This window comes from Cyprinus carpio, chromosome B23, assembly GCF_018340385.1.
Source record: "Cyprinus carpio isolate SPL01 chromosome B23, ASM1834038v1, whole genome shotgun sequence".
NCBI lineage: Eukaryota > Metazoa > Chordata > Actinopteri > Cypriniformes > Cyprinidae > Cyprinus > Cyprinus carpio.
The window spans coordinates 24,462,459-24,477,096 of NC_056619.1; the positions used below are offsets into that span (position 1 = coordinate 24,462,459).

Sequence of the window (14,638 nt, forward strand, 5' to 3'; positions counted from 1 at the left end):
TAATAGAGTGCCAGACAATTTTAATAGACTGAAAATACATCCTCACAGTGAATGAAAAATTAAAATAGTTGTGTCAACGCTTGTGTTAATAATGTAAGTGTTTGTGTCACTTCATTAAATGGAGTACTTGATTCTAATTATTTTATTAATTAGCTGTGAGATCATGTACAGTGTGTTTTTACTTTAACAAATGTGATTGTGGCAGTATTCAAGCGATAATATGCAGTCAGCTTTATTGCGAAATATTTACCCTTAAGGTTTATTTTTGCAATGATGACCAGAAGACTGCATATTGTCACTTAAATATAGCCACAATAGTGTTTTAAATAAAAAACGCATGATTATACGATAATAACATATTATAATTTTTATCTGTAAAATAGGGCCCACACACACATAACGTACTGAACAAAATATGTACATACTTTATGCTTATAAAATTATATGTAGTATGTAAAATTGGTCAAAAGCATATTCTCCTGAAGCCCAACTTAACAACCCCTTCGGCTCGCTGCGAAGTTTCTCATTGGTCAAACGCCTGTCAATCAACTCTGAGACGCCTTTCAATGGCGCGCTGCATTCATTCCTCGACTGACGCCATCCAGGAAGAGCCGCTCTCACTTCTGCGAAGTTTGTCAGGTAGCTTAGCCAATGGAGTCGATAGCTAGAAGTAAACATAAGTGGCCTTAGAAACTTATAACGTCTTACCCGCTGATGTACATAAGGTACGTACGGAACGACATAATATATAGATACGTTACATTGTAATGTTTGTAGACATTTAGCGGTTTTGTAGTTTTTGTGTTTATTTCGAGTAGGCCTCATTGCTAATAATTTGCTAGCCATGCAAGGTGTATAGCAGTGATTGAAACTAACCTGCCAGTACGAGCTATTGCATCTGTTACTTAATAATTAATTACCTTCTGTCAAATGTGATACAAGCTTTTCTTTAAACATACCATCATTATTTAAATAGTAACGATACGCTGTTATAACAGAAGTTAGTTAATAGTTTATTGTTGACACTATATACTGTATAGCATTGATGTAGTCAGTATTTACTTAGCCAGATGTTTTTGTCTGGACTTCTGTCTGTCCAGTTATTTTTTATGAGAAACAAATAATATCTGTATCTGTTGCTAAATGCTGTTGTAGGTGCCACCATGTGATTGATATGATAATTATGACAATCTAGAATTATTCTCTGTCATATCCTGGGTGTATGTATTACAGCTGACACTTACATCTGTTGAGGCCTTTTAGATTCTTAAGATTACTCCTTGTATTAGAGTTATTTATTGCGTGTGTATATCCCAAATATGCCAGTAAGCCCCTGTGATAAAGTAAAATGTTTTGCAAACGACTGATACTGGAGAATTCTATACAGTTGACTCGAGATAATGAGGTATTTAGTGCTGAGCGATGTTAATCTTAGGTGTAGGTGGGGAGACGAATATGCATCCCATATCTGAACCAACCAGGGGATCTCAAAACTTTTTTTATTATGTCAGCCGAGAACCCAAGATGTTAAATATTTGCTTAGTATCCACTGAGATTTTAATTAATATTTCTATAATTGAACGACACATTCACATGTACATGGTTTCTTTTATGACAGATGATTTGCCAGTAAACTTAATATTTAATTTTTTTATAATGTATGGGGCTGCACGACTTGGACAGAAATTATATTGTAATAATGTTTGTCATATATTGTGATGATTTCAAGTGATAAAGTTTAACAGAGTAAGCTGGACTTTAAATAAACTCAAACCTCTTGTGTTCAATTAGGGCTGCAAAACGATTAATCGATTCAAAATAAAAGATTATGTTCACATACTATATGTGTACTGTGTATATTAATTATATATATATATATATAAACACACACATACATGTATATATTAAGGAAAAAAATAAGTATATATAATATAATGTATGTAAATATATTTGTTTTATAAGTGTTTACATACAAATACATAATTTGTTTTAAAAATATATACATATGTGTGTGTATTTATGTATACATAGTAAATATACACATATAGTATGGAAACAAACTTTTATTTTGAATCGATTAATCACGATTAATCGTTTCGCAGCCCTATGTTCAATACATTCACACTGGTGTTTTAATAAGTACTATTATTATTACTTTTAACTGTAACTGTAACAAATAAAGGCTGAAATATATTACAATTATTCTGTAAAGTGAAACTTTAATTTACAGGTACATTAATAATTATAATGTGATCTTGTTTTACACTAAAAGTTACAATACTAATATTTATGTCTTGCTTTTCAAGCATTCAGAACATTAAGCTTGTAACATTTCAGATCCTCAAGCTTTTATTTTGGAAAAATACTGGTGAACGGTTTTAAACTTCTATCTACAAAAATGCTGCAATATGTGAATAAATTGAATCTAGCACACGTTGTATTACAAAATGCATGTTAAGCTCACGGCATATACAGAGATTTGTAAGAATCAGAATTGAATATGAACCGATTTTGATAACGCAAATTGTCAAGATATTTATGCTGCAATTTCAGTTTCATTTCAATTAATTGTGCATCTGTTTTCACAGACCTATGAGATGGATGATATCAATTTACACTACAGATTCCTGAACTGGCGGCGCAGGATCAGAGAAATCAGGGAAGTCCGTGCTGTTCGTTATCAAGAGCGATACAAACGAATGTTGAAGAATGGAGACACGCTAAGGTATGTAGGTTTGCCCAGCGAGTGACCCTCGCTCTGTTCTTTTTCCAGTGTGTTTGGAAATCAGCTCCTGGCCTGTGTTAACCCCCCTAGTTTTTATGGAAAATTTCTGCACTGCTTTTCATTTATCCTTATTTATTTGTATATTTTGAATTGCACAACCATCCACCCCCATCGATATCAGTGAGCGGGGCTTGTGAGCGTAAAGCATTATGTGTGCGTGTATTTGAGCCACTAAAGACGTAATCAGCCTTGACTCACTTGACCTCACTGATTGAAACAATTATAATTTCAGAGAACATCAGTGGCTACTTGTTTTTATTTGATCAGAATAAGGATGAAAAGCAAACTCCATCCACTGGAAAAATAAACAGGCCTTGCACATGTGATGTTGTAATTCATCTTTTTTTTAAATGCGAAGTCTCCAGCATTTTCAGAATTAATTTGTATCGGGTTGTTTGTCCAGTTTGAGAATTCAAAGAGTGTAAAAAATAAATAAATAAATAAATAAATTGTTGACTGACTTCAAAGGAATAGTTCACTCAAAAATACTGTAAATATGTATATTGAGATTTTTTTTTAAATTCTTTGGAAGATTCTTACTCACCAAGGCTGCATTAATGTAATCATAAATACAGTAAAACAATATTGTGAAATATTATTGCAGTTTCAAAGAAATGTTTTTGTTTGAATATATTTCAAGCTGTAATTTATTTCTGTGATGCAAAGCTAAATTTTCAGCATCATTACTCCAGTCTTTAGTGTCACATGATTTATGTGTATATACATGTCATATATATGTATATATGTATATATATGTATGTGTGTGTATATATATATATTCTATATATATATATATATATATATATATATATATGCTGAGATGTTCCTTAACATATCTATATATATATATATATGTGTGTGTTTGTATATATGTGTGTGTGTAGATATTTTTATTATTTAATTCATTTTGGAACAATATTTTTGGCTGAGATGTTCCTTAACATAGCATTTTGCTCTACATTTTATGATGTCTTTAGTTCAAGTAGTATTATTGAAGATCAGTAGCATTGACAGCTCTGTGACAACTTGATCTTTCTGAATTACTTCTGGCTTGAATCCTTAGAAAATAAACTGCTGTTCGGGCTCCAAAAGTAGCTCTCACCCGTATCATTGTGAAACATGTAGAAACACAGCTGAACGGGATTTCAACAGCTAGTCCACACATCACTGGACATTTTAATAATGTACCTATAGCAACAGTGCTCTGGTTATTAGAGATTAAGCTTTTTATTACTTCCCTGCTGTAGTTACCAAGGGAACTCTGATGAAGTTGGCTGCTACGTGGCTCCACGCCCCTTATCAAAGGGAAACTGTTACTTCGAGGTAAGCAGCACACCTATGTTGTCAGGTTGCTAAAAACATCAGAATCATTTCAACACCCTTTCTATTACCTTTTATTAGGAAATCCAGTCACCTGAATACTAATAACTTGTAACTGTATGCACACAGATATCAAGTCAAGTGATTTCAACTATTTTAACCTAATGTGATTTTGTGGATTTCCTATATTGTATGCCTCAGTCACACCTTTTTTTTAATGTTTTTAATTTTCCAAATGTTTGACTTTCATCTTGCCTTTGACTATTATTCATTTCACAGCAGTTTGAACTAATCAGCATACCATGTCATTTTTTTGGAAAGAAAATGAACTTTCAGAAGTGAATGCTGTTTGAAAAAACGTAGTAATTCAAGATATTTTATGACACTTTTGATCATTATTAACGACTGATTCTGTCCAAATCAGGTCAAGAAATCTTTCTGCGCTAAAATCACTAGCAAATTTATGGCTGTCAGCAACCACTTCCAAGAGCTGCTAGTAATCTGTTTTTAAAATGTGTAATGCTTCCTGTGTCCGTGCACATCACAATAGACATGGCCCTTTGAGTTGATATGCTCAGATAGCACCGTTACCTCTCTAGCAACTTTGCCATAAAATGCAGTTCGGAAAAGAAGCTCCCAGGTGATTTAGTACCGGAAAACTCGCAGGGATTGGGCTATAAATTAGTCTTTGGGAGAGGGCAAGCGTGATTTAATTTATGGAGCACAGCAGACGCTGCCGGGATGTGTATCTGAGGCAGGAGACAGCTCTGATGGGTTTTCTGCTGCTGGCAGATTGAGCTAGTGTGATGAACTTCCTCTCTGGGGGATTGGAGCTGGAAAGTAACACCCTGTATGTTACTCGAATGAGTCCTACGGACAGCCAGTGTTTGTTTTTGTTTTTATTTCAAACTTAGGTTTTGTCGTCTTTGTACTTTGATGAAAAAGCCTTTAAATTTAATCAATATTTCGTCAATTTTTTTTAAATGCATATAATTCTAAATGATAAAAACTAATTTAATAATTTATTAATTGAAACTTCTACCCAATATACTTTAATCAACAAAGTATTAGCTACTTTTTAGAAGTTACTGTCTTATGTATTCTTCCACAGAGATGATTATAACATTTCTGTGTTTTTGAGACCATTTAGGAGACATATTTAGCATGCAGTGTTTTGTTAGTGACTCATTCATAACGAGAGCTGCATATTTTACATATTGTTTGTGCAGATGTAGGTTGTGATAATTAGGGCTGCCCTCGACTAAGGATTTTTCTGGTCGACTAATAGTCGTTCACTTGAAACATTAGTCGACTAATCGCACATTTAAACAATTTAAATCACATCGCCACCGGCAGAAGCTAATGATTATTGTGAGTGCACATAAATAAACGTGTTTACAGATTCGAAAGATGTATTACTCCTATCTGTATGACCAAAAATAAGTATTTTAAGAGCATGTGAGCACACCAGCGCCTCCATCTGTCCTGCAGTGAGCGTGCTTCTACACTCCACACAGACACTTCAATAGTGCACATTTTTCTAGGTTAGCCTAACATTAGATTGAGCAGCCATGTAAATCTGCTAATACTTACATATTTCAGATGATAAGCCATATTTGAGGTCGATGAATGATTGGCGAACATTTGGGTGTCCTGCCCGATGTACTAGCCTACCACATAGATCAGCCATTAATGATCTGTCCGTCACAGTCTGCTTGACTTCTCCTGTGGATAATTATTATTTTTTGGTCGACCAAGCCTCTTCTGGTAGACTAACGGTTAGTCGACTTTTAGGGGGCAGCCCTATTGATAATACCTATAGTGATGCACTGAATGTTTGGCAGCCGAATTTATTTGTCCGAAAATAGCCAAAAACTCTCTTTTGGTTGAATTAGTGAAAAGACCAAATAAATTGTACCGAACGATAGCGTGACCCGATCAAATAGAGGCGTGCACTAATGCAGCAAACATGTTGGCAGTATGGAAGCATTTAAAACTGTCTGAGAAAGACACAGGCAGCGAGAGACTGTTTAGCACTGCATCTCGTCTTCAATAAAAAAGGAAAGGATGGTTGTTGCTGGTTACTATATGATGATTGAAATCGTGAAATGGCCTTAAACTAATAAACTGTAGAACATTATGTTTTCAAATACACACACAAACTCATAGTGGTGCTATCTGCTTGTTAGCCAGGGTTCAAAGCATGAGGAAATCTGCGCTGAAACAGTGTTACTCGTCAGTTGCTCAGTAACATTTTTATCAATTTTAACAAAGGAATTTCTACAACTCAGTCTACATTCATAGATGTTAGTATTGCAATTTTACTGTTGTTCTGTAAAATAAAATAAAAAAGCAAATCAATAATAATATGTACAACAGCTCTATTAATACATTTATTATAACATTCACACATAGTGTTCAAACTGGGGTTTGTAATATTTTCTAATGTTTTAAAAGAAGTTTCTTCTGCTCAGCAAGGCTGCATTTATTTGTACAGTAAAAAAAATACATGCCTGATTCAGGAAGCGGGTCTCAAAAATGGCCAAAAAAAATATTTTACTAACTTATTAATTTTAAGTTAAATTGTACTTTGTATAATGTCTGCTAGAATGTTAAAAATGTTCAGTGTTAAGTAAATATTTTTTAATTGTTTTGTAATTGATTTGTTTGAAAAGCAAGACAAAAGAGTAAAAAGCACATTTTTGCTTTTTAAATTATGCAATGGTGAAAAATGGGAAAATGCATGGGGGGAAAACGTGAAAAACCATGTTCAGTATTCGGCCTTTGGCCCAGTGTTTCATTTTGTTTCAGCTTCAGCCAAGAATTTTCATTTCGGTGCATCCTTATATACATGCATCTTTAATATTAATGTTTTGCTATATATATTTGTCAAATTTTCATAAATGGTTACATACTGTTGAAAAGTTGGAGGTTGGTAAGATTTTTTTTTTATTTGTTTTTAAAAGAAGTCTCTTTATGCTCACAAAGTCTGCATTTATTTGATAAAAAATGCTGGCCAAACATTAATATTGTGAAATTATTACAGTTGAAAGTAACTGTTTTCTATTTAAGTCTATTTGAAAATGTAATTTATTCCTGTGATGGCAAAGAACGATTTTCAGCAGCCATTACTCCAGTCTTCAGTGTCACATGATCCTTCAGAAACCATTCTAATATACTGATTTGGTGATTATTAATGTTAATGTTAAATGGCTTTCCTGCTTAATATTTAGTGGAAAATGTGAAACATTTTATCAGGATCCTTACGATGAATATAAATTTCAAAAGAACAGCATTTATTTAAATGGAAGTCTTTTGTAACATTATATGTCATTACTGTCACTTTTGTTCAAATTAGTGCATACGTATTAAAAGTGTTAATTGTTTTTTTTTATCTTATCGATTCCACCTTTGAACAGTAGTTTTTGTTAAATTCATTCTGTTATGATAGAATTTTTTAGATCTAAACCTCGTTTTTTTTCAGTAATTATAGGCAATCCACATCTAGCTGATTTTGAAGAAAACTATTTTCCTGGTTGTCTCTTAAAACGAGGAGTGTTCTGTACAATCTAAGTCTGTGTTTTGGTTCTGCCCATTTAAGGAATTACTCAGACGGTAACATTTATTCTAATTTAATAATCATCTGTGGCTTGTAAAAGTTTCTCAAAGCAAATGTCTCAGACTGGACTGTATCGCAATCTTGTTGACCAATAGCGTCACTCAGTGCGTGATTGTGCACCCTGGGAATATCTGCAGCCAGTGGGAATGAATGTGACATCTTCAGCAGTGAGCTATGAGTAATCGATAAAGAACTAGCTCTTGCCTTATACACTCTACATCACCTGATGGTGACGCAGAATCCTTCAGATTGGCAAAGTCTGGGAAATTTTTTTTCCTTCTCCTCCATAAAGGTCATCTGCCAGTCGGGATATGCGTCAGCGTCGTCCTCATGTTTCCTCATTACGTTTTCACAGGGGTTTCATTTCAGCCCCTGTGGTCAGAGAAGTCAACGCTCCATCAAAATTGGACCGTGTTGCCGCACCTTCACCGCCTGTTTCAACATTGAAGTGCCATACAGTGATTAACCTCTGCTCTGTTTTCTCAGGGTGCTCACGTGTGCATTTGCAAATCAATTTTGTCCTTAGTCAAGTGGAAATATCTCTATTAGTGTAATTGATTATTTTCCCTGGAGCTCCGGCGTGGAATTTTGTAGCCACAAGGTTCATGGCACGGTTCTTTGTCGAAGCTGTGGTAAAATAATTGAGTGCCCTTAAATTAATCATTGTGCACTGTATTCGCAGCAGGAACGGCTTTAAAACCGGCAGCAAGCTTTCGTATGTAGGTTATCAGAATTTACAGTCACTTCTCAAAGCTTGGAAAGCAAATCCTCGAAAGAGATGACAAGGAAGACTTGGACTTAAACGTGTGGGAATCATCGGGGTCCCTTTTCTACACCCGTGTGTGGTTTTGGCTGAGGGCGCTGAGTTAAGTTTAGTTTGTGGAGCAATAACTGGGTAAATTTGTTTATGCTTGCCCCCCTCCGAGGGTACGGCTGCAATTGTTGAGTCACATGCAGCCGGATTAATCCGTCATTTTTGCATGATAGTCCCTCAAGATCAATAAATCCTATTCCATGTTGGATTTTCAATGAAACTAATCGCTCTGTCTGTCTGAGTACTTGATTTATGAGCATGAGAAAATTTAACTTTGGCAGTCCGTTCCAAATTTCTTAGCAGTATGTTGGAAATTTACTAGCTCTGAGGAGGTTGACGTGAAGAGGGTGTGGAAGTTGTTCCCGAGATGCTTTGCATACAAAGGGAGAGATAAGTAGTAGCCGAGACGTTAAAATTCTTAATAGCAGGTTACCTGACATTTCCATCCTGTGACTCAGCCTAATGCTTCTTGTTAACTGTTGATTCCAACACCGTCTGTTATTTTGGAATCAGTGCCGCTCGTGACGCACATTACCGGTGGCATTTGCTTAGAAGTCCCTGAAAGAAATCTTTTGCCCTTTAGTCATTTCAAAACACAAAAAACTGTCATAAAAAAAAGGCAGAACTGTTTAGCTGTGCCGCACGTATACTGATGCTCATGTGTTTTTAATGTTTTTTATGCTTCTTCAAGGTGACCATTATGGATACTGGAGTGAGAGGGACAATTGCTGTCGGGCTGGTTCCCCAGCATTACAAACTTGACCATCAGCCTGGCTGGCTTCCACATTCAATAGCTTACCATGCCGATGATGGAAAGTAAGTTCGCTTTGAGAATTTTTTTTGTCTTTTCTTTTTCTTGTGTTTAAATATTTAAGGTATTTTAATAGATAATTGATTCTTTTTTTTTTCTTTTTTAAACAAAATGTGTTTTTTGTCAACTTTGTTTTGTTGGTTGCCTGGTGAAATGTTTTTGATTCAGGATCACTGCTTCTTTCCATGAACCTTTCCAGTTCCAAGTCATTGATGACTCTATCTCTCCTGTTCACAGGCTGTACAACGGCAACCCCGTCGGTCAGCAGTTTGGTCCTAAATGTAACCGGGGTGACCGAATCGGTTGCGGTATCTATGCAGACACTTCAGATGCCGGACTCGTCACTGTGTTTTTTACAAAGAATGGCAAGGAAGTGAGTCTCCATGCCTTGGCACCAAAGTCACAGCACATGTCACCAATTTACTAATGCAAATTCTTAGTGTATTGTTGATGAACACTGCTGTTGAAAAGTATGGAATCAGTAAGACTCTTAGATTGTCATAAAAATCTTTAAAAGAATGCTTATAAATGCTATTCATCAAAGAATCTTGAAAAAAAGTATCACAGTTTCCAATATCACAATAATAAGAAGAAATGTTGCTTGTGCACCAACAGGAGCAATGATGCTGAAAATTCAGCTTTGCATCGCATGAATAAAATTGCATTTTTAGATGTATTCAAATAGAAAAGTTATTTAAAATTGTAATAATATTTCACAGCATGTTTTTACTGCCCAAATAAATGCAGCCATGGTGAGCAAAAGATACTTCTTTTCAAAACTTTAAAAAAATCTTACTGACCCCGAACTTTTGAATGTTGACTGTATAAAATATATCAATGAACTGACATTTATAGATGATTTGGGTAAAAATAAATTGAAGACTTATCTAAGTTTAAAGCTTCTAAACATCCCTTTAATTCTGTATTTACATAAATAAGAAAACAGCCAAATTTCAAAGTAAGACAGTGTTAAACACATTTAATTAATTGCAAGTGTTAACTTTGCCAACCCTGTGTAAAAATAATTAGACGCTATAGATTTAAGCATTCTTTAGCTAATCACGTAACATCTGCATCAAACTATGAGTTCTATTGTGTGTAATGGTTTTGTTTATTACTCCATTACAGTGGTTACAAGAATCTGTAGAGATAAAGTCTTTGAACACACAATAGTCTAGTCTTCAAATTGAGGGTTGTTTTCTGATGACTGCTTTTCCTGCAGGCCAGATAGTAGGGTCAGGAGTGATACAGACATCATTTCAAAGAGCAGTCTTTATTCTCAGTTATAATGTGCTGTAAAATAGTGGTTAACTTTATGGAATGCTTTAACAGAGCTCTCTTTATGTGTGTGTGTGAATGGAAGGTGGGGTCAGTGGTGGTGCCGGTGGCTCCAGATGGGCTTTTCCCTGCCATTGGCATGCACTCCCTCGGCGAGGAGGTACGGTTGGACCTGCAGGCGGAATGGGGTTCGGAGGAGGAGGACAGCGTCATGATGGTAGACAGCCATGAGGATGAATGGGCACGCCTGTATGATGTCAGAGTCAGCGGCACAGTGAGTGGGGGATGGCCATCGAAAACCAAACCAAATGTGAAACCAATGAGTTTCATAATCATTTTTGCCTTTGCAGGTCTGTGGAAAATGTGATGAGTTGAGTGCCGGCATGGTGAAAGACTGTAAAGTAAACCATATTTTACACTGGGTTAATTGGAAGTCATATATTGTTAGGAATTAGTGGTGCTTGCTAAGGCAAGAATCAATATTCCAGTTGCCATATTTAGGCTTAAGGATTGTAACGAACCCTGAACCTTGGCGGACATGAATGATGACGTTTCGCGGCTCATTTCTGAGCAGTTGAATGCACAATTTTTGTCCGGTGGATGAGAAAACTGGCTCAGAGGTTTGCACTAAAAGAGGAACATGAGCTATATCTAGACACTTTGTGGTCAGTTTTGCACAGGGAAGTACCATGGTATTGCACAGTATTCACGATTCCTAATAGAATGTCTCAGAATTTCTTGGCGCCAGTTACATGGCATTGTACTCAACCACATATTTACATGGCTATGCCGTCAACCAGAGCGTCATGACCATGTTTTCCTGGTAAGAGAGGATCATAGCTGTTTTTCATAGCTGTAGAATTCTGATTGCCACCCACATTTGTTTTTACTTGTAAAATCAAATCCTGCTATTTTTATTCAAACCATTCAAAAGTATGGGGTCAGTAAGATTTTTAATAATTTGGAAAGAAGGCTCTTGTGTTCACCAAGGTTGTATTTGATCAGTAGAGTAAAAATAGTAAAAAAGTGATATATTATTACAATTTAACAGCATCATTACTCCAGTTTTTAGTGTCACATGGTCTTTCAAAAATCATACAAATACACTGAAAACAGTTCTGCTTAAAGGCCCCGGAATACTTCAAACGAAGTTCGTTTTCGTTTTTCGTTTGGGGGCAAAAAGAAGTTCGAAAAGGCTGAGCGACGGTATACTGTTTTCAAACATTCTGACACCCCCGCGCTGCTGGAAGCGGGGTGTAGATTAATATAAACATGAGTTGCGACTCTCGCGTGTATCCCCTAAACACAGCAACGATGAAATGATGAAGTGCAGGCAATCTAGGTGTAGGGCCCTGTGATTTCCGTGATGCGGAAAACGCGGACGGAATCGCGGAATCCAGTCATAAAAACGGGATTCACAGTTTAACGCGGAATGTCACAGAATTTGTAAAAAATTTTTATGAATTCATCAAAAGTAGGTCATTACACTTAAATCAAATCGCGATATGGACTAATATCTGTAACTATTAAGCTGCAAAGTCTATTTAAATATGAATCCTGCATGTTCTGTGCATCTCTGTCAATGAATGGCGCAGACGCGCGGTTCCATATACTACACATATACTGAAGCTTGCGGTGATTTCAGCGTCTGCTGTCTCACTAAATGAGGAAGTAGATACATGAACAACATCTCCAGAACTGCTCTGAGAGTCACTTCATGTGCATTTGACCCTTTGATTTGAGTAAAACTAGCATCATATCACATACACCGAACTGTAAAGGTATTCACGGCAACCCGTCAAAATAAAAGTCTGGCTTGATTTGAAGTCTATTTTTCAGTAGAATGTACATCTAAGAATCAACTACTACTAAAATAGGCTATGAAACAAACATTTTTTAAGGAATAATCACACAACATTTCTTCCATGTTTTAATTTTAATATTAAATCCCCTTTATTTGCCAAAAAATTAAGTTTGCTTAATTTTCCGTAATTAAAAGATAAATGAAAGTAATGTTTTATGCCTTCATTTGATAACCAGAAAAATTTAAATACACAACAAAGAATTTCTGAGGGGGAAAAAAAAGGCTACTTTAATAATAATAATAAAAACTATTAAAAATAAATCGGAATTTAGGAAAAAATAAAACGGATTTCATAGGACCCTATAGGCCGGAGATATTGTTCTTTCTTGCCTGACCTCCGTTGAATGAGAAGCGAACTGGGGAAAAAAAATTGCGTGTCAAAGAAGGTGGAGTTTCAGAACACAACCACCGATTGCGTAATTGCCACGGACCAATAAAAACTCAAAGGTGTTTAGGAGCCGAAACGAACTCCCCCAGAAGGTTGCTTTGGTCAGCTGTTTCGAACTGCCGAACTGTTTTAGCCTGATTTTGTTCGAAATGACATCATATCAGTTCGTTCTTCAATTTCGTTTGAAGTATATCGGGCCTTAATACTTTTTTTTTTTTTTTTTTTTTTTGGAAACCATCATACATTTTTAAGGATTCTTTGAATATAAAGATCAAAAGAACAGCAGTTATTCAAAATGGAAGCTTTTTGAAACATTCTGATTGTCTTTACTGTTACTTTTGATCAGTGTAATGCATCTTTGTTGAATAAAAGTGTTAATTTCTTTTAAAAAGAAAATCTTGCTGACCCCAAACCTTTGAAAGGTAGTGAAGTTCTAACATTATTGCAATAAATAAGGTCTTTGTTCCCAACATCCAAGCCTTTTAGTGCTACTTTGATGTAATCCCTGCTTAAAATATTTTGAACCGTCATATCTCACAGGTTTTCCCCAATAAATTGTGACAGGAATGATGTAAATCCAAAAACCACACATTACTTTACTTCCTGTCAGCCATTTACCAAGTTGAAATTATCATCATTCCTAGAAAAAAAAAACAACACCTGGAGGAACGTGGTGATAGAGGAGTCTGCCGAACCCAATGCATGTGGGGTTGTGACTGAGTGGAGGGAATCGCTCGCTGGAGGCAACGTTTTTTCACCCATAATTTCTCAGAGTAGTGTTTAGATAAAGTTGAAAGGAACAAGCAGTCGTGTGTTTGGATTGGTTATGGAGCAGAGACCTCCCAATAAAGTGAGACTCGGTGTAATATGCGCAGATGTTCTTCTGGGAAAAGAATGTCCACCCATCATGCTCACCTTCCCATCCGATGCCCTGGACCTTCTTTGGCCTATTAATGCTGTACTGAGGTCATGAAAGCATTCAGCATAAAGTGCCGCACAGTTGTTATGCTTCACTGGGCTGATGGCACGAACTGGGCAGCACAGGCCAGAAATTACACCAGACCATCTTGTAAAAACTCAATAGGAGGACTTACGAGGTGCCAAGGAATCTTTTTGCCTTTCTAAAATGTGGTTTTCTCAGTTGTGTGCCTTCTCTGTGAGTCCTGTTGGCTTGGCGAGAGAGTGTCCCAAGACTTGAAGACTCTGCTGATAAGGGCATGTTATAACAAGAACCCAAAAACTTTGGTAGATGGAACCAATTGTGAATGCCCCGTGGTTTAGTTTCCACTGAGTTTGTTTCTTTCGGAATTAGCAATCTCGCTACAAGATGGATTTTGTGCAAAGCACATGCCGTTGGCGGCATGCCAATAATAAAATGATTCTTTTTATATGTTTAATCGCTGAGGTTCATCAGGCAGCTTTGAAGATGCTTATCTCCTACTCTTCAGGCACAATCTAATGTAAACCAAGACTTCTTTCGCACTCTGTCCATTTTGGGGCCTGTCTCTGACAGATCCAACATACCGTCTGTGGCTTTCAGAACACCACCAGTCATTCCCTCCATTTATGGAGTAGCTCTTGTCTTTCAGTGATAGTTGCTAGGAACACATTTCCGTTTTGTGGTAAAAAGATTTAGAAATGTCTGTCTTTCAGTAAGACATTGGAAAAACAAGTGTATTACAGTATTAGTACAGATATCAACATCAGTGTCTTAAATAATCTTTGTTTATCAAACCACAGGGGTTTTCCGCAACTTTTA

The 14,638-nt window shown here is 36.1% G+C and overlaps 1 protein-coding gene across 1 annotated transcript in view; it reads left to right on the plus strand.

Annotated features, from left to right (window-relative positions):
• Positions 1-575: 575 nt before the first annotated feature.
• Positions 576-14,638, plus strand: part of LOC109055707 (SPRY domain-containing protein 3-like) — a 48,301-nt gene continuing 34,238 nt past the window's right edge. Inside the window, exons 1-6 of the mRNA XM_042750761.1 lie at positions 576-725; positions 2,589-2,725; positions 4,033-4,108; positions 9,230-9,354; positions 9,587-9,722; positions 10,713-10,901. Coding sequence (XP_042606695.1) covers positions 2,598-2,725; positions 4,033-4,108; positions 9,230-9,354; positions 9,587-9,722; positions 10,713-10,901 — 654 coding nt within the window. The 5' untranslated portion in view covers positions 576-725; positions 2,589-2,597. The remainder of the gene's footprint in view (positions 726-2,588; positions 2,726-4,032; positions 4,109-9,229; positions 9,355-9,586; positions 9,723-10,712; positions 10,902-14,638) is intronic.